The sequence below is a fragment of the Melanostigma gelatinosum genome (assembly GCF_949748355.1).
Source record: "Melanostigma gelatinosum genome assembly, chromosome: 13".
Taxonomy (NCBI): domain Eukaryota; kingdom Metazoa; phylum Chordata; class Actinopteri; order Perciformes; family Zoarcidae; genus Melanostigma; species Melanostigma gelatinosum.
Window position 1 is genome coordinate 15,442,776 of NC_136646.1, and position 22,987 is coordinate 15,465,762.

The window sequence follows — 22,987 nt, forward strand, 5'->3', positions numbered from 1 at the left end:
ACATGGAATGTTTTATTGCAATAACAGTAATGAGCGTAGTTGCTTGTGTCTTAGCTTTCTGTGTAGTTATAAGGAGACCAGCCTGATAGAGGAAGCAGTGGATATGCTCGATAATATTATATTATGTGTGGTATTAAATTACAAGAAAACATTCAAAAGTACTAATAAAAAGCCCAAGTAATGTCAGAGCTTATTAATACTTCAATTTTTAGTAATCCAGAGCCCGTTTAATACTGAGTTTCGTTAGCCATCCCCACGTTTAGGTAATGCAAAAATGCCAACGGCTCTCATAGAGCCAGTGTTTGTCCCTTCTGGGCTGCTGTAGAAACGCAGTGCAAGATGGTGGACTCTGTGGAAGACAACCCTATGAATGACTTTTTCTAAGCTAAATAATACATAATAATTCTCAGTTTCAGGTCATTATATACTAATGGAAACATAATTATGCTTATTATTATTTTATTCCATTTCTGCCTATTAATTATCCTAAATGTTACACACTGTTCCTTTAAAGAAAACCTTTCAGATTGACTTTTTCATGTCATTGTAATGTCACCCCTTGAAATTAGCTGTATTCAACATTTTTAACATTAGCAGCAAAACAATATTGTTTATGTAAAGACAGAGTAGAGTTATGTCTGCCTAAGCAGAGAATGAAGTAGCTCTCCCTCTGCGTGTGTTGTTTTCCGAGCTTCTCCTTGCTTTGTTGACGTAGGCATTTTAGTGCATGTTGGTGCACATGAGCGTGCCCCACTGGTTAGCTCACGGCCGGCGCTCTGCACTGCTCTCATAAGGTGGTTACAGCTGATGACGTTGTCTCGACCATCAGCGTCATTACCGAAGCGTAGCACGCACCCTCTGGCTCCCCAACAGGTAAACACTGTTTGCTCTGTCAGCACTTTCGATGTAGTTTGCACCGTTAGTGCTGTTAGCACCGTTATCTGTCAGCGGCCGGCTCTCCGCTGACATGTTGAGAGCCGTTGAGAGGCAATTGAAATGCACCTAATCTCAGATCTTGCACCTTTAAGTAAAGTCATTTCCATTATAATAAATTATCCATCCCCTTATGCAAAGTTATAAATCTGTCAGAGAGATTTACACTTCCATGTGTTTCTTTTTTAAAATAAAAGTAAAGGGTAAATATGGTCCAACACAAACAAACTGTACCCTTGACTCGTCTTTCACTTTTCCCTTAAAACCTTCCAGCCTGATCCCTCTGGTCCTCCCCCCCTTTGCCTTGCTTAAGATCAATGTTTTCTGGGCTGAAATAAGGAGATTACCCAGGCACACTCTCCCACTCTGCCCCAGCTTTACAGCTCGCTTGCACCAGATCCGATTCTTCTTCATATTCTTCCCTGTAACTCACGAGCTTATGCATCCCAATTACGTCTCTGTTGTGCTTGAGCAAATCAGGTCATTTTGGCACTGTAGGATCAAGTGTCACCTATAAGCACATTGTCTTTCAGACCATGTAAATAGGTCTACTTACGACTGTCTGTGTATAATATAATAGTTGTCTGCAGGGTCTGATATGGTTTATATTTCCCTTAAATTAATTGGTTCGTACCAGTGTTTCAAAGCTTTACCACTCTCTCAAATGTCAGAATTATAAGTCACCCGTCTTATTTGCCAATTTACATTTTTCTGTATTATATTCTAAAACATGCATGTGAGGCATGAAGAAAAAGCCATTACAAAATAGAATAATTTATTGTAGAGAGCCACCATGAATAGGTCCATAATGTTGCCTTCATGATGTATACAGTGATGTTCACATTGGAAATTTGACAGATGATAATTTGGAGTGACTGTCTAATTGTATACACTATGGGTCCAACTCCAGCACAGCAACGTCCCATTCAACTGCTGTACAGAACCAGCATAATCAAAAAGACTCATAGAAAACATCTTATCGTATCATATGCATACGTTTGTACAGTGAGCATGAAACACATTTTCAGTCATCATATCAATGCTATGTTACACTGTAACATGTTGAACACATATTATCTCACGTGACGATCCTTGTTGATGTATTTCATGTACAATACTTGTGTCCTGTTGCTGTCAATCATTAAATGAAGTTGATTAAATAAACAACAGATACACCATCAGGCGGACCTCTTCTCCAGCCTCATGAACAAACACATGACATCATCTTTCTTATTTTGAATGTTTACTCTGTAAGATTCATCTCTTGTTTTTTGTCGTCCTGTCAATGGAACACATTCTTCAAAAAAAGCGTGAAGAGTTTTCAGTTTGTTCAGTGTTCTTTATGTCGCAGTAACCCGCTTAAAGATAGTTCTTCTTTGACAGCTATTAATAGCATATTGTTATGTGGTTGTGATGGGATAGAATAATTTGAACCAACAAGATTTGTGCTTTTGGTCCTCGGTCATATTCTGTCACAACAAAAAGAGAAAATGGATGCACATTACAAAACAATTGTCTTAGCGTGTACATCTACTGACATGAGTACCAGCACACAATCAACACATTCCCCACACTACTATAAAGGTGCCACAATGCTTTAATGTGATTCATAACATTGTCACTATGGTGATGTTCTGAAAATGCTTAGCTAGAAGCTGACTGATATAAATATCTGGTAAACAATATGAGACAAGTACATAATAGTAAACACACATAATGCAGATCCAACAGTGTTTAGGCAGAGTGAGAGGGTCAAATGCAGCCGAGGGCCACAGTGACCACAAGCGCCAAAGTCAGAGTCCATTTCTCACTATCAGTTCGTCCTTTGCCTGAAAATCACATTATTCCATCAGTTGTTTTTTCCCCCATTGTCCAGTCTCAGCAAGCCACGTGGTCCACACTCTATATGGTTCTAAGGTGGTTGTTTTTTCATAAAGCTCTCATATTAAACAATAATACAGTGTTTTTAAAACAAGGTTCTTTTTTTTCAGAACCTCGGGTTCTGTACTTCCTTGTTCATATGGTTGTACCCTCAAATAAATTGACTTAAGCGACGCATGAAAACTTTCAAATGATTGTCTTTTCATAAAGTACATGTCACATCGACTAACCAGTCACACGGGCTACGCACGATCATTCGCACACACTCTTCACAGAGGAGAAAACGCTATTCAAGATGCCGGCAATGCTTAATATTGAGTAACAACTCTGTCAAATAGACAAAAAAAGAGCAAAATACAAATAAACCAACAAAATCAAAGACTCGTCCGCAGGGTCTTGTTGTCATTGGAAGGAGAGCTGTGTGTCAAACAAAAGAGGAGAAGCCCGCGGTAGGTGCCTGAGCGGCACATCCCAGGCTGCTGGGGGGGCGGTAGAGGGTGCTGTGCTGGCTGGGGGGTTCAGAGGACAGCAGGGAGGGGGTGGGAGTCCGGCTTCCCTTAGACCTGAAAAGAGTGTCCTGGCCCTGGCACTGGGGCTGTGGGGACGGGGCGCTCTGGGGGAGGAGAGGGGGCAGAGGGGGCACAGGTGGTGGATGCTGCCGTGACTCCTGCTCCACAAGGGGCTCAGGCTGGGAGTAGCCGTATGCGGGCGGACGAGAGACGCCCTTCTGCTGCCGCCGCCACGAGTTGTAGTAGGTGGGGTCGCTGATGTAGTGGTTGACGAAAGAGTGGGTCTTCTGCCGGCTCTGATCCATCTCGTATTCGCTGTCGCTGCCCTGCGAGCCAATCAGGGAAAAGAGTTTAGAAGACGTATGATGTGATGTTTACTGAAGAGACGGCGAAATTGCCATGCTATCAAATCAAGGCTAATTCTAATACAGCACAAAACTGGGTCATAACACAGCAGGATATGTCTATTGAGAGACAACTGGAAATCTATTAATCCGTGTGCAACTCTACGGGGCAGATGGTCACTTCTATTGAGCATCTTTCACAAACACAGGAGCTCATACCTCTGCGGAGCACAGAAGTGATAAGTGTACACACAAGTGACCTAGAATTGGACAAAGACAATGTTTACAGGATTCATTTGCTTCTGCTGTGATCATAAAACCTTCAGTCTGGTAAGTTACAATGTTTGCGTGGGTGAATCATGTCGCCCTTCCAGCACACTGAACTGGCCGAGAAACACAAAGAGTTTAGAAAGAAAAAAAGAGCAAATTTCGCTCACAGAAAACATTACAGGCTCGGCACATTTGTGTGCCTGACAAGTGGCTGCCCCGTCTACTGCTCTATTGAGACACCACAGCTTAACAGATGTTGAAGCGCCATTTATTTGCCCAAGTGGCAGGTAAACACTGGGAGGCCATGCATAAGGAAAAGATCAGTTTGTGTCTCCCACGAGAGCAGCGTTTGTTCAAACCGGGTTGAACAATGTTTTGACTGCAGGTACAAGTTAAATTGGCCAGGGAGAACTGGCGCGAGTGTGGGAAAGACAGATGTTCACAAACTGCTACAATCAGCTCCTCATCACTTCTAACCTCCCCGTCCCCTCACTGGACCTCCCTATTCCAACACACACATACTGAGCGGAGACCCAACAGCCAAGATTAATACAACATTTCCTGTTTGAGGAAAATTAATTAGTTGTGAAGACATTTCAAGACACGCGAGACATGAGAATTGGCCCCGTACTTGCTTCCCATGGGAGAAATCAGTATTAAAAGTCAGATCCAGTCATGTCAAACGGAGGATATTTAATTTCGAAGTCATCCACTTGAGGAGACTGTCGTTTTCAGATATTCCACTTCATAATGAGACAGACATCTCGTTTTTGCGTCTAGAAAAGCAGTGATTATGACAAAAAAAGAGAGGAGCTTATCAAGAAGACGGACAGTGAATGTGACAAAAGTAAAAGTGATGCAAGAGTTTGGAAAGGTTACGACTCTGCCCTGGAAGACTGTGAGAAATTGAAACAGCTGAATTTTACTTTCTAATTTAAGTTCATTTCCTATTCCAGACCTGGAGTATGGACATAGGCTGCAAGCCAGGGTCAGTGCTTACCTGAGAGTCGGATATCTCAGAGGGTTTCTCGGTCAGACTGCTGCTCTCTGCCGGGATCAGGTCGTTGTACTTCGTGCTGACGTCCTCATCTGAGTAGTGCAGGCTTCCAGGACTGGGTCTTGGTGGAGACCTGGACAAATGGAGTAAATGAGACGGAGAAAGAGTGTCTGTGAGAGATAGAAAGCAGAGCTGAGAGAGAGCTAATGGTTCTATTAAGAAAATATTTCATTTGACAATCATTATTGTTCCTTTTGGGGAACTCAAACAGTTTTCTCAAGCTCTCTCCTCTTTGAGAAAACGTTTGAGTAAACATAAAACACCTCGTCCCTCCTGCGACTGACACCATTCTAATGACTAATGGACGACAGCAAAATACTTCGAACTGGAATTACTGCCTCATGTTTCTTAGCCGACACAGAGACATAAAAATGAAGATGCTTCACATCCCACAGGGGCTTCAGTGAGTTCAATATGCACAGAATCAGCGTTGAGTCATTGATCATGAAAATGAAAACGATCGCTTAGTTCAGACAAGCGTAGAACGTTTTTTTATGCATTTCCTGGACTCATATTGGTCTTATTCTTCTTTTGCCATTTCCTTCTGTGTCAGTTAGGAGCTTTGCCAGCGAGCCGAGTTCAGCTCACGTCAACCGCCATGCAACGCACACACGGGATCCTGTATGAAAACATATGAGCATCTTCATGAAAGGATTCCTTGTGGTGATTAGAACTGAGTGGCTGCACATATTGAGTCAGTCAGAGATTTAGACCACCTGCAGGAACGCTGTGTAACTAAGCGTGGCCCTGAGTTCTTTTATGAGCATAGGTCAAGTAAAAGACTGCGTGCTTCTTTTATCTCCAGTCGTTAAGTCCATAAAGTGAAGCAGAGAGAAACATCTGTGAAGACAATTATTTTTCTTCTTCTGCAGTAATGACTACGCTGTGTTCATGGTCTGCTGGGATTGAATTGGATGGTCAGAGGGCAAAAATACTGGACCACTACCCCTCACATCACCGAGCTACATCAGTGGGCTCAGTGGGCTGACGCAGCATTAAGAGAAGAGTTTGCCCGGTCGGTTTTAGAAAAAGACTCGAGCATTTTATAAACTCGGCATGACATGAAAGTAGATGTTTAAATGATCTGAAATGAAAAACGTTGTATGTGGGGGCAGAAAAGACAGGCATAAAACACTGCGATGTCAAGTGTAATATTAAAGCATAAAGCAGAGAACCCTGACGGCCTCTCAAATAAAAATTAATATCTTCTGAGATATATGCGGGAGCTAAATCACTGGGAATGCCAAGAACAGGAAGCTTAGGAGACAGAACATGACAACGACCATGAAAGGGTTGACACCACAAAGAGACAGCTCCTCTGGGTTAAAGGGGGTGATGTGAGGGGGCGGACTGTGAAAAAAAAAAATCCCAACCAACTACTTAGAATTCAGACATGGTTGAGTCAGACATTAAAAGGACGGGGCCACGTGAGCGTAGGGGAGGGGCAATGGATCCTGCTACCGATCACACTCCAGAATGCCGGCAGTGAGCTTTGAATTATTTAGCAGCACTGTATTTTTTTCCCCATTGCCTTATCCGTCTATTTCATCCCTCTTTCCCTCACCCCTTCAAATATCCCGTAGGGAGCCCTCCCACTCTTCCTCCTCGGTCCACAGATCATTAGCAGAGAGTACAGTACTAGATTGGATCTCTTCAAAAGAGACGGAGCAACTCAAGACCCTTTGATCCCCTTCTCGGGCCCCCTTGGTCAAGGAGAAAACAGCACGGATTCCACTGCCCTAAATGCACCCCTTCTAGCACATTCCACCATACTGTGCAAAAAACAACAACTTTTCTTTTTGTGGCTGGGACAAGAAGCAGACTCTGGACTCCCATCCCCCGACACGACCGCATGACCATCCACCCTATCACCAATTATTTGTGACCAGGACATTCCATTTGCTTCTTGTGCTGCAGGTTGTGTAAACTCCCCTTATCTAATGTTTACCGAAACATTATCAAAGAGCCGGCCTGTCAAAGTCCTGCTGACTGGTGGAAGGACACGTTCTCATACCAACGGTGGTGTACTTTGTGTTGAGACGGCTCTCACAGCACTGCACTCGAGAGAAAGTCTGGGCTGGAGACCAAAATAAAATGGACGGCTCTGACCCATAAGCCCCCTTTGTCTGAAGCGGTGATGGACAGACAAAGAGCAATGCAGAATCTCATGAATGCTAATTAGCTGGTATTGTGCTGCCCCCTAATATAAATTGTTGCTTCACACAAACACTGAATATCAACCAGGGGAGCGGAAGGAGGCTCAAATCCACAGCTGGGCTCCTCGAGGCTCGGTTTGCTCTCTCAAGACTGACAGACTATTGTGAGGGAAGCGGGGGGAAGACATGCAACTACATTATTAATTCCCGTCTGTAACATAAGCGACACGTATCAGAAAGAGAAACATCGGTGGAATGTGTGCAACAGTCAGCAGAGCACCGTTGTTGATTGTCAGCGACTGACCGTGTGTAGATGCCGTTCTTGCGGCAAAAGGAGTTCTTCACGGAGAGGCCTCTGTTGTTGAGCTCCAGGGCTGGGAAGCGACCCTCATCAAGGCGCACCATCTCCCCGTGGGTCAGAGGCAGAGCTGTGCAGTTGGAGTGGTTGCCTGGACAGGGGTATGAGGACGACACTGTGTGGGTTGTGGAAGGAAATGAGTGATTTGTGATCTCCAGTCAAATCTAGACCCAATTTCAGTGGTAAGGATGAGTCGAACACGACACAATCGCATTCAAGTACAAGGCTTGAACTTGCATGGAGTTCTTTTTTTAACAGGAAAACAACTCATGAGCAGAACTTTAATTGATCACACCCTCAATGTACATGTTTCTGACATCAGTCAGGCCAACTGTCCAGTCATGGCCTCCAGCAAAACAAACATACAGATCAGCTTCATGGCTGAGAAAATTGGGGAGGGGACGAAAGGGGCTACTCTCCGTGGGCCCGGACAAACACAGTCCTTATCTGAACTGCTCTCACCAAGCCCTGTTTACTGACCCTGGTAACCCTGGCACCTCGCTAAATGCTGACTACGCTAAAAAGTCAATTACAACAGGCTTTCGGAAGGCTTGAGCTGACCCTTCACTTTCGCCCCCCCCCCCAAAAGTCTCTCCTTCCAGTCTCGCCACTCTGCCCATCTCCAGTACTGCTGGGTGACTAGACCACTTCTAAAAGATGAGCCCCAGATGCCCTCACCGTGATAACTTGCCAACCATAATGTGAAGTATTAACTCCACGAACATTGATTCACTTATGTGTTTGGGTTTGAACTCTGATTCAGAGTTTCTAGGAGCAGAAATGTCACCTAGGATAATTCACAGTCATGAAAATCGGCTTCTTGATACAGTGGTGGGAGAGCCGCTTCTGCTGTCGTTATATAATTACTCTCTGTCTGACTAATGACCTAAGCATTAAACCACTGCCAAGCCATTCATCCCAGTATTGATCCTCGCTGCAGTTAAACATGAACAACAATGTTTATCCACCTGCCTATGCCAGCTGTTTCTCCGGCAGCCTTTACTTTCATCTTTCCCCTGTCAGCCAAACAATGTAAAGAGAAGCAGGGTAATTTGTCTAATTGTGTGAGCCTTCAGCATCCCATTTTCTAAAATAGACATTGGATGTGCAATCGTTGAAATGCAATTCTCAGGAGAGCTGTCCAAAGGGAAGACACATTCCAGTCAACAGCTTAAGTTGCAGAATTATAAAAGAGAAACTGAGACATAAGCAGCGAGTTTAGCAGACAGACGCGTTTCCTACCTGAATCTGTTTTCTTGGTGTATTTCTTACTCTGGCCTCGGATGATGAGGATAAAAACAAGGAGGAGGATGAAGATGAGGCCCACCAGGGCGATCACCACCAGGAACCACCACTCCTCGTAGAACGGAGACACTTTCTGGGCTGAAGACAACAAATAATTAATAAACAAACAACAAAAACAAATATTGTTTTGTCGACACGTCATGGCATTCTTTTTCAGATTAAAGTACCTGATATAGAGGGGGAGGGGGCGCTGGGAGATCCATAGCCATAGTCATTGACTGCAATTACTCGAAAGTCATAGGTGACCCCTTCTCGCAGCATGTCAAGGTTGAGTGTGTAGGATGTCACTTCTTTCGGAATATCTTTGATAAGGATATCCCACAATCCTTCGTCTACAGGCAAGATGGGAAAATATATGAATAGGAAATACTAGTTGAGGTACAGGAAGCCAAAAAAACCTGTTGATGTATGTGGCTAACCAGAGGGTCTGGCCTCGATGACGTATCGCATGATGGGCGCACGGCCTTGATCGCCGCTGGTCCAATGCAATGTGAGGGCCGTGCCATACCGAGAAATAAAGGGTTCTCCAGGAGGGCCGGGGGCTCCTTGGGAGGACAAAAATGGCCGATAGTTATAAAAATGGTCTCTTTGCTTCTTAAGACGTTATTACTGGCATGGATATCAGAACAAAAGCAGTAATGCGTCACAGGTTTAGAGATTCCCACCTTCTCCAGGCCCAGTAGTAATGTTGGCCTCTACCTCGGGGCCATATGTGAGGGTTTTGGCCCGAATGCGATAGTTGTAGGTGGCGCCATCAGACAGGTCTTTGATCTTCATCCACAGGGGAGCACTGCCTTTCACATCTACTGTCACTATCTTACTGACACCTGGAGTGCGAGCAGAGGAGTCTGTACAGGAAACACTAAGACTCTAGATGCTGCTTTCTACAAGCGACAAACAGCAAAGCTTTTTGCAAAATGAACAGACACAGAGTCACACAGACGAGTTACAAGACTACACAGACAGAGATCAGAGACATGCATATCTTTGCATATATAACAGAAAAGGTCTATTATCCAGCAGCCCTCTAGATATCCAGATAGAGACACCAGGATCTTTTTGTAACACACCAATTGATATTCCCTGTCTTAACTGCTCTGTTCGGCTTAGCTCTGGGTCCATTAGCGGACAGCCGAGGGACCACAGCCGCCTCATCTCAGCATTCCACCTCTGCTCCCAATTACTTGACAATCTGGTCCAGGCAACCACATTTAGCCAGCTATTACCCATGTTTCTCTCGGCGAGAGAGGAAGCTGTGCAAAGTCTCATCAGCGCCAACATATTTTATCAGCTATGCCATATACGTTACTGCAGGGCCTACACTCACCTGGAACAGATTAGAGCATGAGCTTAAGAATATGGGAACTAGGCAAGAGGTTGTAAATCACAGTCTGAGAAAGCCAGCCGAGGAATGTCAAGGCACGGCGGAGTTATTAGGCTCTCCAGGCACAGTTTCTCACCATCGACTGGAGTGCAGGGCTCATAAACCAGGCGGTAGCCCTCGATGATGCCGTTGGCCTGCTTGGGCTCTCCCCAGGACACGTTGACCGAAGTGGTGGTCAATTCACTGAAGTGGATGAAGCTGGGAGCACTGGGTGCTGTTGGTTGGAGGGGAAAAAAAAAAAAAAGATAGAAAGGAAGTGATGAAAGTTGGATCTCTTTACGCAGGCAACCCATTAAATACAGCAGCTACCTGGATATGCCACTTTGGAGTGCATGTTCATGAAAACATTTGTAATTTCTCAGTGTTGCAGGGTTCGGGTTAGTGTCGCATTTACAGCAAGCACTGTGAAGTTAAGCAATCTTTAAGTCATTCATTCTTGACGTTCCTCTTCAGTAGCAAATGTGAGTTTTCATAGATTGCAATTTAGCACATTTTCAACAGCAGATACTTTCTCCATTTGCTCCAAACACGAGCAACAAAAGTCGATTTAGGCCAATATGACAGGGAACTCCAAAGGCAGCACTACCAGCCTGCAGCAGGCAATCTGATGTATTCAGAAAAGAGAGAAAATAAAGTCCTCTATACGCTAGATGACCGCAAGCAGAAATACTAGGAGAGTAAAAATGAGAGCGGTTTCATTGTTCATTGTTCTTTACCAGCGCATGAATAATACAATGCTTCATGCTTGTAAAAACAGGTACAATGGTGTACGGCTCAGATCAATACCAGAACGAAAAAATGCTACCGCTGTTTAAGCAGATGAGTCGATCTAACTGGAAGTCAACATTCGAGCGCAAAATCATTCTGCGACCGAGATCGAGAGCTGTGAGAATTTTTGCCTGCTGACCCAACCCAGCTAACCCGGCTAAGTGTCAGGTTTACGCCACAGTTCTGCATAAAATTCACAAAAGCTTGTGCTGGCTCACTTCCCAGTACCCTGTGGCACAGAGAGCCAAAATTCCTGGCTGTGTTTTTTTTTTTAAGTTCTCAGCACTTTGTACCCCTCGCCAATGTCACAGCCTTGAAGGGGGCGGAAAAGACACACGAAATCGACACTGTAAACCATTTTTGTGCTGAAACCGCAGAGGAGGGACTCTCGCTAGCGAGTAAACACAGACTTCTTTGTGTATCGTTGCAGCCAAAAAAAAACAGAATCTACATGTGTCCCCCGCACTCTGTATTCATTGCTCCTCCGCCACCCTCGTGGCTTGTCCTGGATTAAGGGGCCAGGAACACTCGGCTCACTTTCTACTTTATCTCACAGGACCAAACTAAACTCTTTAGTGGAAATGTTCTATTTCTTGGTGAATAGGAGGAGTGAGTCTTACATTTTTTTTTGTCTTAAAGCTGCCATACTGCAGTTCCAGTTTGCAGTGACTCAAGACAAAAATACTCTTTTGTCGGCACCTTTTGTGACGGAAGAGAAGGCCAACTTTGAGATACTACTCCACACAAGCACTTGAGCGCCATAGAATATTGAGAGTGAGTATCATTGTGCAGATGACGAAGTGAGGAAAGGCAGAGGAGTATTAAAACAGACAGAACTGTCAAATGCTACATGGTGGTGGCAGAATATCTATGCAGCAAGATATATGCCCTGCTCTTTTGAACAATCACTTTGATCTCCTCAAACACATCTGGATTTAGCGCCACTCACCTGCTTGCTGAGTGCGCCCTCTGGTGGACAGGGAGCGGGGCCCGTCCCCTGCAGCATTAAAGGCTGCCACACTAATCATGTAGGTGGTGTAGCCTGTCAGGTTTTTAAGCTTCACCCCGAGCTCCGGCAGGAACAGAGTTCGCAGGCGCTCCGTCTCATTCTGGAGCTGAAACTCCCAGAAATAGATCTGCGCACAGAATAAAAGAGTTCAGACTTTTTCAATGAAAATATAGAAATAAGAAGGACGTGATGTAAGTTCCACCATTCCCATGTGTAAAGCAGAAAAAAAGAGATGCATTTCTGATACCTTGTAACCCTGGATGTCCCCATTCTGAGCCTCCAGAGGAGGAGGGTCCCATGTGACATCCAGCTGTGTGGCTGTTGAGGACTGGACCACCACATTTTGGGGAGGGGATGTCGGGACTAGAATGGAGCAGAGTGTAATCACTTTTTATATACGTTCCATATGACTGACTTAACAGCCAAGAAGTGAAGTTGAAAGGCACATGCTACACAGTGAGAGAAGAAACTTACCCGCCTCTCCAACAAACACTTCCTGCGGCGCGCTGCTGGGACCCTCCCCCACAGCGTTATACACACTGAGACGGATCTCGTAGCGTTTGTGTTTGCTCAAATCTGCGAGCAGAGAACCCATAGCAGCAGCATTATAATCGAACAGTTAAGATAAAAGAGCAAAAAAGAAGTTCCTCCAGAGAGACACACAGTCATAGTGATGATGCCCGTTGACAAGACAACATCACAAATTGAACAAGAAGACCAAGGGGTGGCATTGTAAGGCGAAGTGATGAAAAGACGGTGTTGATGAGGGGACACGGGGAAGGATTTGTCAGCGATTAATAAGAAAGAAAACACACTGAAATAATGACAAGACAGCTCAGAGAGAACTAAGTCACATCCACATCTTAAGAATCAGCGGCGGCCCCGAAGCGGATATATGGCTGAGTGGGAGGATGGCGCAAAGCGCAGATGCTATAAATTATTATACAAATGGCATGCTTGCATGTGACAGATGGAGAGTTACGGAAGAGAGTCATAAGGAGGATAGAAGACTTACTGTCCAGTTCATATTGGGTGAGCGAGGATTCACTCAAGTTCCTGATGCTGTAAGGAGCTGGAGTTTGGATCGAGGATGGGCAGGGTTGGGGAAACAAGGGTAGATCACAGGGTTGGGAAGGAGTGGCATAATCAGCTGACTTACATGGATGTAAAAGTAAGAACATTTAAGACTCCGGGTAGCACCACTTTCTGCATATAACCAGACGTCGTTGATGGGTAAGCAGTGAAAAAGCAAACTCACCGGTGAGATCAGCCCAGTTGACAGAGGGACTGTTAACTGTGCGGACAGTGAAGCTGCGTAGCCGGTCGTAGTGTAACTCCCGGTACCTGACCCTGAAGCCCAAAAGGACTCCGTTGATGTGATCCTCAGAGGGAGGCTACAAAGAGAATAGGTTTGCTTAATGCCCAAATACTTAACAAACTAATTCCTCCTGACATTCACAAAGTGCCAATGAATTGAAACGGCGTATACCTGCCAACGGACCAGTACAGATGTGGTGGTGTGAGGTGTAAGAGACAGAATTGATGGGGCTTTGTCTGGGGCTAGAGGAAAAACAATGTTGGTGTGAGCAAACCAACACAGCTGAACAGAGCGATATGTATAAATCAAACAGTCTGCTGGAGAACAGCGTGAGAGTAAACACACGCAGTGTTGGCGTAAAGCACTCGCTGTGGAAATCCAAAATCCAAACATTGATGTTCAGGCATGTTGAGTCAATCACAAAAGCGTTCTTGTACAACTGAACAGAAAACCGACGGTTCGCACGACCTTACCGTCCTGTAGTGTAGTGATGGCCTCGCTCTCCTGGCTGTATTCACTGTCTCCAATGTCATTCGTGGCTTTTACACGGAACTGGTACGAAGTGAAAGGCTTCAACCTTCAAAGAGACAAAGAAAGACGTGCGTCACGTACAGCGTATATTCTGCCCGACTCGATTCCTGTTCTCTGACTGAAACCTGCTTTAAAAGTGGACATTTACCTATCCACTATGTAGGATTGTGTCTCGTGCCGGACGGAGGCAGAGTGGACGGTCCAGTTGCTGTCCGGCAGCTCTCTGTACTGGACCGTGTAGTAGCGAACGGGGGACAGGCCGTCGCTGCCTGGTTCCCATGACAACAGCACTCTGCGAGCCTGAACTTCCTCTTGAGGCACTACGGGGCTGCTCGTGGGTTGGGGTCGGGCTGAAGGAGCACACACACACACACACATTCATAGTCACGCTCAAACTTAAAATTTCGAGGTGAATAATTGAAACGGCTGCGGTATTTTACCTCTCTTTTCTGTGGTCACCACCAAAGCCTCAGCGGCCTCACCCCAACCCTTCCGCGTCTGAGCTGTGAGGCGGTAAATGTAAACCATTTCTGGTTTCAGCCCAGCCGCCGTGTACTGTCGTGCGCTGGGGCTAAGCACGTCTACGGTGGCGGCGTTGCTGTTGGAAGAGTTTCTTCTGTACGTGATCTGATAGGCTAAAAAAGGAAAAGCTCGTATCGATATGAAGTCTCAAGAGAACAATTTCGGCTGCAGTACAAAAATCAAACAATATTGAATGTTTCTTTTTTTAGGGGAAGCACAGGAGCAAAAATACTTTCTCTCATGATAATATCTAAGGTTACGGATGAAAGTCTGTAAATTGCAAACTCACCAAGGATGATGCCATTGGGCTGTGCAGGAGGTTGCCAGATGAGCCTGACTGAGGTGGTTCTGACTTCTGGGAAAAGGATGCCGACTGGAGGGCCCGGTACTGTCATACGTACAATTTATAAAATGACAAATCAAGCGAGAAAAAAACTGACTTTCTATAGCTTGTTTATCTACACAAGGTGTAATAAGGCAGAACATTCAATCATTTGCTGGAAAAGAAACGGTGAAATTATCTGAGTTTCACTTGTTCAGAGAATTAAACAATTTCAAAGATAACAACAAGATGACATCGGTGGGTAAGGTGGATATCTTTACCATCATCCAGGGTCCTCTCTAAAATGGTCGGCGAGCTGCTCCTTCCGTCTCCGATGCGTGTGAAGGCTAGCACCTGGATCTCATACAGGACGTACTTGCCCAGACCACTCAGCTGGACACTGTGGGTGGTGTTGCCCTCCACTGCCCAGAAGTCGGGAGCTGTGTCCGAGTCCTTCTCCTTATACACAACCTGAAATACACACAGGGAATGTTACATCGTTCGATGACTTTTCAGGTGATGAGGAATTAAGTATGCTTTTGTTCTAATGTTGCAACGAATTGATGCTCTTACTACATATTATTCTCAACTAGAGATCATGGAGAGACTTCTGACCTTGTACCCTAGGATGAGTCCATTGCGGTCCGTCTCGGGGACTTCCCCCCATCGCACCAGGATGCTGCTGGAGGTGGTGGCGAAAGCCGACACGTTGGTGGGACCGCTGGAGGGTACTACAGTAAGAAACAAAGGATGGAGCTCAGCACACTTCACCTGCATGTATGCGTTCGGCATGTGTACGCACATATTTCCTTCCTCACCAGACTCCCTGGTCCTGCCGTGGACTGGCTGGCTCCAAGGCCCAGAACCGATACCATTGATGGCCTGAACTCTGACCACATATTCCGTCCACTCCTCCAGGTCCTCGATAGTGAACTCCCTCTCCAGTCGGTCCATGATGACATGGGAGAGGACGCCCCCTTTAGACCCGGCTTTAGAGTATTGGACCCGGTAGCCGACGAGATCTGGATTCCCATTGTACTCCCACTCTGGAAGAGGCTGAGAGGATTTGTTTTTGTTTATACTCCCCCCAGTTCAAGCAAAATCAATATGACTTGATAAGTGAGTGCATAATGAAGCAATAAGCCAGTAGAGGCTGTACTTCACAGTGACTTTACAACAGCTGAGAGGCATTAATATGGGAAGAGAAGCTAAGCCCTCTCAGCACTTAATACTAAGTGGCTTTAATAAAATGCGGCAATGCTCCATTGTCCAAAAACTAATTGCACATTTATCTGTTAAATCAATAATAATATAATCCCAACACATAACAGGGAATTTAGTTCTTGAAAGGCATAGGTGCAGGTTTGAGTGATTCATTAATAATGAAATAACTGTTGTGCTTTAAGTGTGTTTTCTGGGTGTTTGCAAACACTCTTATGGTCACTCAGCCACTAGACCATCCTGTTTTTAGTATGTACTACACCATGATGATTGAGCATGATAAGCGAATGTACCTGCCTAAATACGACATACAAAATGTACGTCAGTGCTGGTATTACTGAAATATATGCAGCCTCGACAACGTTTTACTTTAGTTCAACACATCATTTTGAAACACGTAGCAACCATTGAGCTTTGTCAAACATTCGAGGAGTCCTATCACACAGCTGACATCACGCTGTTTGTTGGCTCCAGATGACATGCACTCTTTATAATCGCGCAGGAGCTGCAGCAGTATCTCGCCTCTGTCTCTCACTGCCTGGCAGAGCTCAGGGACTGGCACAGTGGTGATAATGGACAGATGTAGCAAACAATAAACTGGCCAAGTGCTGACGCAGGAAGCAGCAATAATCAAGGACGGAGTGCATGCAGAGTACAAGAACACATTTATAGAAGAAGGAAGAAGCAACATTTAATGTACAAAAAAACAAAAGAAAGTACACAATGAACCGTGCCAAAATTCTAAATTAAAGTTTGGTGACAAGAGAGATGCTTGTGAGTCAGTTGAGTTGAAGCCAACTGTCATAGAGAAAGTCATCATTTAATGTAAAACTTTTTAATATATGAAAAAATATTGTGATTTGAATGGGCAAAGTGAAATTGCCTAAAGCTGATTTGACAAAGATTTTCTTATCAATGTTGTATCCAATTAATACCCCAAGGTCTTTTTTTTTTTTACCAATTGAGTCCTAACATGATTTTCCACCAACGAGAAAAGAAAAAAACAACAACTTACCACCCAGCGAAGCCACAGGCTGGTCTCACTGGCTGTGCGCAGCGTGACATTGGCGGGGGAGATGTCTGGAGGGGCCTGCAGGGTTTCAATCTTTCTGGAGGGCTGACTGGGAGGACTGGTGCCAACAATGTTCACCTGACGCATTCTGAACCTGGGGCAAAAATAAACCGGCTGATGGTGGATAAATCATCTAAAAATGGGTGTTTAGTCAAGATATGCTGGTAATATGAGACAGGATTACATTAAATTACTTAACATTAGATTGGATAGAGTTTTCATGACACCCAAAAGGAAACTAGGTCATTGTAGTAGCAGAGAAGAAGATCTACTTATGTTTAGAGAAATAAAGAAAATAATTCCAACACTATTCTGGATATTTTAGCCGATTTTTCACTTTGTAACACTTTCATCATTTTTAGACAGGTGTGCAAGATCTTGGCCTTTATTTCATATACAGCACCTGTTTACATGCATGTGTTCGTGTGTGCTTACCTGTAGAAGGTATAGGGGTTCAAGTCCAGGACCTCCAGTGATCTAGCATCAGGTTCATTAGCCAGCTGATGAACCACCAACCACTCTTCGTTTTCTCCTATTATGCCAATCTGAAATGCACAGAGAGAATGGGGGGATATCAGCAGAACAAATACAAAAAATCAACTGGTGTTGAAAAACCTGTACACCGATATTAAGACATCAAGATATCATTAAGATCAAACAACTTGCAAATGAAAAAAACCCAGACTGCAGTCATTATGTTAAAATAGATATGAAGCATCTTACCTGGGCTTCAATGTGCCAACGGGAAATGGATGTCTTGCCATCATAACCGGGTTTAAACTGCAGGGTGACAGAGCGAGGGCCGATGTTGGAGATGGCTAAATTGGTTGGAGGGCCGGGCAACTCTGTCAAAGGGAATGGAGGAAAGACAGAATAAAATAAACTTCACAAATATCACTGCTTTTAGAGATAGCTGTGTAGAAATCGGTTGAGTCATAGTACGTGGTTGTAGCCCTTTCAGTGGAGACTTGAAGTACTGATAAATTACACTTAAAGCTAGGGTTGGTAATCTTGAGAAACTAGCAAGAGTACCCTAGATTAAAAAAAATGATCCAACTGAAAAACTCAGGCCAGTGGTGCTAGCAGCCTACTAGCTCCAAAATGTGCTAAATCTAGCGAAAAATTCGCCAAGTTGGCTACTACAGACTATACAATATAAACGTAGTCTCCGTGACGTCACTCATAGGTTTCTTAAGAGCTGGTATGAAGGTCAAAGTGAGTGGCTTCGGCAAGCCCCCAGGAAGAGCACCAGGATTTGAAGAAAATTTTGTAAAATGGCCAATCGGTGGAATTACAATTTCCAGGTCCGTCAAGTGATGGCCCAAAATTTTTTTTTCCCATAGACTTACATTGGGAAACGGACAGCCGTTAATCGGCAGATAAAGTTATTTTCAGGTAAATTAACTGTACGAACACTTGAAGAGCGCTCAATAAAATCATTCGATCCTAAAAGTTAAAATGCACGAAAAGCCAAATCCAAAATCATTTTCCTTCCTCCGTTCATGTGAATGGGCCGAGGTCTAGAAGGCTGAGTTAGAGGAAATGCTGGTGTGCTTGCACTTTGGACCCAATGGATGCGGAAGCGAAATTTTTCATTTTTCATGAGTCGCTGAGCAAGTTTCATGGAAATTAATGGGGCGCCGCCTCAAACACTGTATCCAATTCTCTTCATACATCCATGGGCTCCGGCTTGGCAGTGACGACACTGGCTAATCCAAAATAGGCAAAGATGTGGATCGTTTGTCGAGCTGAAGTAGGCCCAAGTGATTAGCAACCTGAGATGGCACCCAAAGTGGCCACGGGTGAGTTCACCCCCCGTACAGTTGTAATGAACGGGGATATTATCTACAGAGACCAAAATAGTTTTTAGCACCTGGCTTTAAACCCGTTTATTTGTGCCGTAAAGTTGGGCATTTTAACATGGGGGTCTAAAGGGATTGACTGGCTTTTGATGCCAGCATCAAGTGGCCATTTGAGGAACTGCAGTTTTTGGCACTTCCGCGTTGGCTTCATTTTTCAGCCCCGGAGTTTGACACTTGACAGCAAGCCTCACAGCCCGTCCCTTCAGCCTGAATGAAATGAGATTTTTTTTTCTTCTTTTTTTTTTGTCAGAGCATTTGTTTATTTTATTGGTAATGGAAATTTCAAAAAAAATATTTCGAAGATTACCAGCCCTAGCTTTTAAGTCAAATAGTTGAACACTCACCTGGTGGTACACCAGAAGAAATAGTGGAGGCAGAGAGCTGGCCCTGGCCCTTGGCCGTCATGGCTGCGACCTGGATGGTGTAAGTGGTGAGGGCAGTGAGCCCTGTCACCTTGTACTCCTGAGTAAGGTTGGGCAGATAATGTGTGACTCGAGTATTGGTCCTGTTGAACTCCTCCCAGGAGATGCGATAGCCTGGAGGAAGAGGCAAATTCCAAATATTAGTGTTTCACAGTAACCTCTGAATGGTGCCTCAGAGACAGAATTGGAGACATGTTAACGTTACATAATTATCTTTGATGGTTACCTGTGAGAACACCGTTTTTCTCTTGTGGCTCCTTCCAGCTGACCTTTAGTGAGGTGTCCAAGATATCAGTGAAGCTCAGGTGTCCCACAGCACCAGGGGCTGTAAAAAAATAATAAAACAGGCAGTAAACGGACTGAACAACAGCCTGACACGTAATGATCTGCAAATACCATATCCTATCTTGAATGGGAAAACTTACTGTCCTCATGGGTGCGTAACCGCTGAGGCGGGCTGCGGGGGCCATCTCCAGGGGTAGTGAAGCACAATACAGAGGAGTAGTATTCTGTGAACTTTTTCAGGCTAGAGATGTAACCGACATGAACACTGTCCTGGAAGTTGGGACGCACCGTCGTCACAGCGACCTCGTTCGCACGATTGAGTTCCCACGCCAACAGCTGGATTATTAAGGTAAAAAGTCGAATCAAAACTCATTTGGTAAATTCATGAATCATTGAGACGATTTGGCTTTCAGACTACGCGATGAGATTTTGCCTTCAGTGTCCTCCTCTTGCTCCGACCACTAGAGTGCACCAGCTGACAGAAAGGGGCTGCTCACCTTATATCCCTGGTTGATTCCATTGATAAACTGAGGGCTTGGGGCACTCCAGGTAAAACGCACTGTGGTGGAGTTGACAGCCTCGGCTTGTACATTTCCTGGTGGCACAGTGGGCACTGATCCAGACGAGGGAGTAAAAAGCAGAGAGACAGAGAGATAGAAGAGAATAGTGATGAGATAGGGAAAGAAAAAAAAAAAACGTAAAAATGTACAAGAGGCACTTTCAGATGAGCCTTGTTTAGAGCGTGAGAATCAGGCTGAAGCCTTTTTTTAATATTTGGGCTCATTTGATGATACCAGCTTCTATTTATGTCAGTTTCTTTTTGCTGGATGATTAAAACTTACTTCAGATGCTTCAGAAATGATGGAATCTGGAGTGGATTTAACATGACAGGTATTTTGAGATATGTGATTGTGTTTAGCCTTTCAAAGCTTTATATACAAGTTAAAGGAATTAAAAAATCAAACTAGAAGCCAGCGCCGCATATCTAAACCAAGAGCGATATCCTCTTTCTGGTGTTGGTTAAAGTCTACGGCAGCAGCTACAATTTAGTAATCTTTGCATTGACTTTTTAGGAAAGCCAGTAAAGAGAGCATTATTCCAATTTTCTTGAAATTAAAACATGGCTTAACCTTTCAACACACTGATGCATTAGCTATAGCCTACTCTGGCTATATTTCTGGACAAAAAAAGTCTAAGATTCGCTGCAAAGAATAATCTTAGATTTGGCTTGGTTCAAGTTTACAGTGGCAGATGTGACTGCATCCTCATCCTCTGAATATTTTGATTAGACAGGGGAGGCAAGGAACATAAGGTGCAGGAATCACTGGGCGCGACAGAAATATGTAACTGTATGACACCGAGGAAAGTTCACAATGTGTGTTCTAATTATTCTACTCCGCATGTAGAATGAGAAAAGAAGTCACCCGAAGAAGCTTCCTTTGGCAACATCGAAAGGTGTCGATGTCGGCAAGTCTGACGCACATCATCACCTGGTAATCTATGTGCATCAATCAATTCAACGTGTGCTCGGAGAGGCCAGCCGACGTTTCCAGGTGGTCAATGTGAACATTTTTCTTTTTTTTAAAACATCCCAAAATAGTTGATTCTATAAAAAGCTTCAAGATGTAAGTGATCTCAACCAAAAGCTTGGCTTGGATTTTTAGGAAACGCTCTGATGAAGCTATCGGCTCATGTCCGCACACAATTTGTTCAACAATACTGCAGCACTTAGTGAGAAATTCACAACATAAAACAAACAGTGCCGAGAGGCAAATAGCACTTACATAGCCATGTCTTTTACATTCCTTTAAAAGCCTCGCTGCTGCAGTCTGTACTAAGAGCTGACCGCTGATTGAGACAGGAGCAAGGCAAACTGCTGGAGTCTTCTTATCCAACATGTGTGAATCACCTTTTCAAGGTTCGCAAATGAGTTTTTTAAAAAGCCTGCAGTGCAGAAAACATGGCTGTTGCTGCTCTTAATTTGATTGTTCACAACAGATGATTAGGAAAAAACAATCAGTCACAAGTTTTCGACCGCAGGCTTGACACCAGCCAGGGGACTAACATGATGAGGGTTGTTTGTAGAACTAAATAAAGCCTCTGGTGCAGACTTCGGCTGCTTGGATGACTTGGGCATATACAGCATACTGTATGACACAAAGCCTGTGTGTTTCCCTCACCCCCTTGCAGTGTCCATTCAGTGACTTTATGGCTGTAGGTGCCCCGGCCCGCTCCATTATAGGCTGCCACCTCGATCTCATAGTTGGTCCAGATGATGAGGTCCTCCAGGAGTAGACTGGTCTGGTCTGAGTTGGTGATGTTTTTCATCTGACAATCCACTGGAAGCCCTGACAGACAGTACCTGGCAGCAGAGGGAGTAATCGATAGACAGGGGGAGGAGGGAGAGACAGACATACAGACAAGCCATAAATATATCAGAACACAGGTTCTCGGAAGAGACAACATTAATGGGGTAGAAGACATGCAGAACGGAGTTGAAATGTTTCCAAAAAGTGAGGTGACAACAGATGAATGGTGGGGAAGGTATTTAATTGGCACCAATTATTCCATTGCAGCGGTGAGCGAAAACGAAGCGAAATGGAGAGGAAGAAAAGGAGCTGACATAACAGTGATTATCTCATTTGAATGGCATTGGACCTGCCGGGCACCTATCGGTGCACCTATCCTTGTATTATAGCTAAATGTTTATACCTACATCCGTTCTACTTTTTTTTGCTGCCCTTTTTGATTCTTTATACATATATTTTTCTTGTTTATTGTAAATTTGTGTTTGTACATTGTGTTTGTACATTGAGAGCGGAGTGGAAACCGGAGACAAATTCCATGTATGCGTAAGCACACATAGCCAATAAAGCTGATTCTGATTCTGATTCTGAAAGGAACAATGCATGCTGTCGTGGTCTTCTTACCTGATGATGTAGCCCTGGAGTGGCCCATTCTGATGGCTCTCCGGGGGTGGCTGCCATTGGATCATGATGGACTGATTGGTGCGGCCACTTGCGATGACCGTCTGAGGGGGGGCGCTGGGAGGCTCTTCGGGGAGAGTTAGTCTGCAGCAGCAAAGCAAGAAAAAGGAAAAGAGAGGTGAAAGAAGAGCCAAAAGAGTGAAACCATGCATTAATTATCGCGAGTTTCTGAATATTTCTACCCCATTTCATCATCGACATCAAATCATAATAAAGCCCGCTTTTTTTTCTTCTTCTTCTTTTTTTTTTTAGAGCACCATAAAGGAAAGCTGGGATAAGTGCGGCTGTGTCTTTGTCCAAAACATTTTCTCTATAATACTGTCCGCAGAGGGACATCTTGCTGTGGCATGACAAGGATCAAAGAGGCCCGGGTGAAAATGGAGCAGCACAATAGAGAGCCAGTGTGAGAGAAAGATATAAAAGAACAAGAACCAGAGATCCAGGCAGACTTTTCCCGTAAGCCAATTTAAG

The 22,987-nt window shown here is 44.5% G+C and overlaps 1 protein-coding gene across 1 annotated transcript in view; it reads right to left on the reverse strand.

Annotated features, from left to right (window-relative positions):
• Positions 1 to 3,238: 3,238 nt before the first annotated feature.
• The window catches only part of LOC306786465 (protein sidekick-2-like), a gene marked incomplete at both ends in the record, with an annotated part of 75,322 nt that continues 55,573 nt past the window's right edge, over positions 3,239 to 22,987 (reverse strand). The window contains 30 exons of the mRNA XM_079281242.1: positions 3,239 to 3,649; positions 4,938 to 5,067; positions 7,455 to 7,599; positions 8,751 to 8,891; positions 8,981 to 9,145; positions 9,233 to 9,358; positions 9,479 to 9,640; positions 10,274 to 10,411; positions 11,915 to 12,101; positions 12,222 to 12,337; positions 12,449 to 12,550; positions 12,990 to 13,046; positions 13,233 to 13,368; positions 13,464 to 13,534; positions 13,766 to 13,869; positions 13,972 to 14,173; positions 14,264 to 14,458; positions 14,635 to 14,733; positions 14,949 to 15,138; positions 15,283 to 15,398; positions 15,486 to 15,723; positions 16,904 to 17,054; positions 17,396 to 17,505; positions 17,684 to 17,805; positions 19,167 to 19,358; positions 19,471 to 19,569; positions 19,670 to 19,865; positions 20,027 to 20,142; positions 21,710 to 21,891; positions 22,460 to 22,600. Of these exons, the coding sequence (XP_079137368.1) occupies positions 3,239 to 3,649; positions 4,938 to 5,067; positions 7,455 to 7,599; positions 8,751 to 8,891; positions 8,981 to 9,145; positions 9,233 to 9,358; positions 9,479 to 9,640; positions 10,274 to 10,411; positions 11,915 to 12,101; positions 12,222 to 12,337; positions 12,449 to 12,550; positions 12,990 to 13,046; positions 13,233 to 13,368; positions 13,464 to 13,534; positions 13,766 to 13,869; positions 13,972 to 14,173; positions 14,264 to 14,458; positions 14,635 to 14,733; positions 14,949 to 15,138; positions 15,283 to 15,398; positions 15,486 to 15,723; positions 16,904 to 17,054; positions 17,396 to 17,505; positions 17,684 to 17,805; positions 19,167 to 19,358; positions 19,471 to 19,569; positions 19,670 to 19,865; positions 20,027 to 20,142; positions 21,710 to 21,891; positions 22,460 to 22,600 (4,540 nt within the window). The remainder of the gene's footprint in view (positions 3,650 to 4,937; positions 5,068 to 7,454; positions 7,600 to 8,750; positions 8,892 to 8,980; positions 9,146 to 9,232; positions 9,359 to 9,478; positions 9,641 to 10,273; positions 10,412 to 11,914; positions 12,102 to 12,221; positions 12,338 to 12,448; positions 12,551 to 12,989; positions 13,047 to 13,232; positions 13,369 to 13,463; positions 13,535 to 13,765; positions 13,870 to 13,971; positions 14,174 to 14,263; positions 14,459 to 14,634; positions 14,734 to 14,948; positions 15,139 to 15,282; positions 15,399 to 15,485; positions 15,724 to 16,903; positions 17,055 to 17,395; positions 17,506 to 17,683; positions 17,806 to 19,166; positions 19,359 to 19,470; positions 19,570 to 19,669; positions 19,866 to 20,026; positions 20,143 to 21,709; positions 21,892 to 22,459; positions 22,601 to 22,987) is intronic.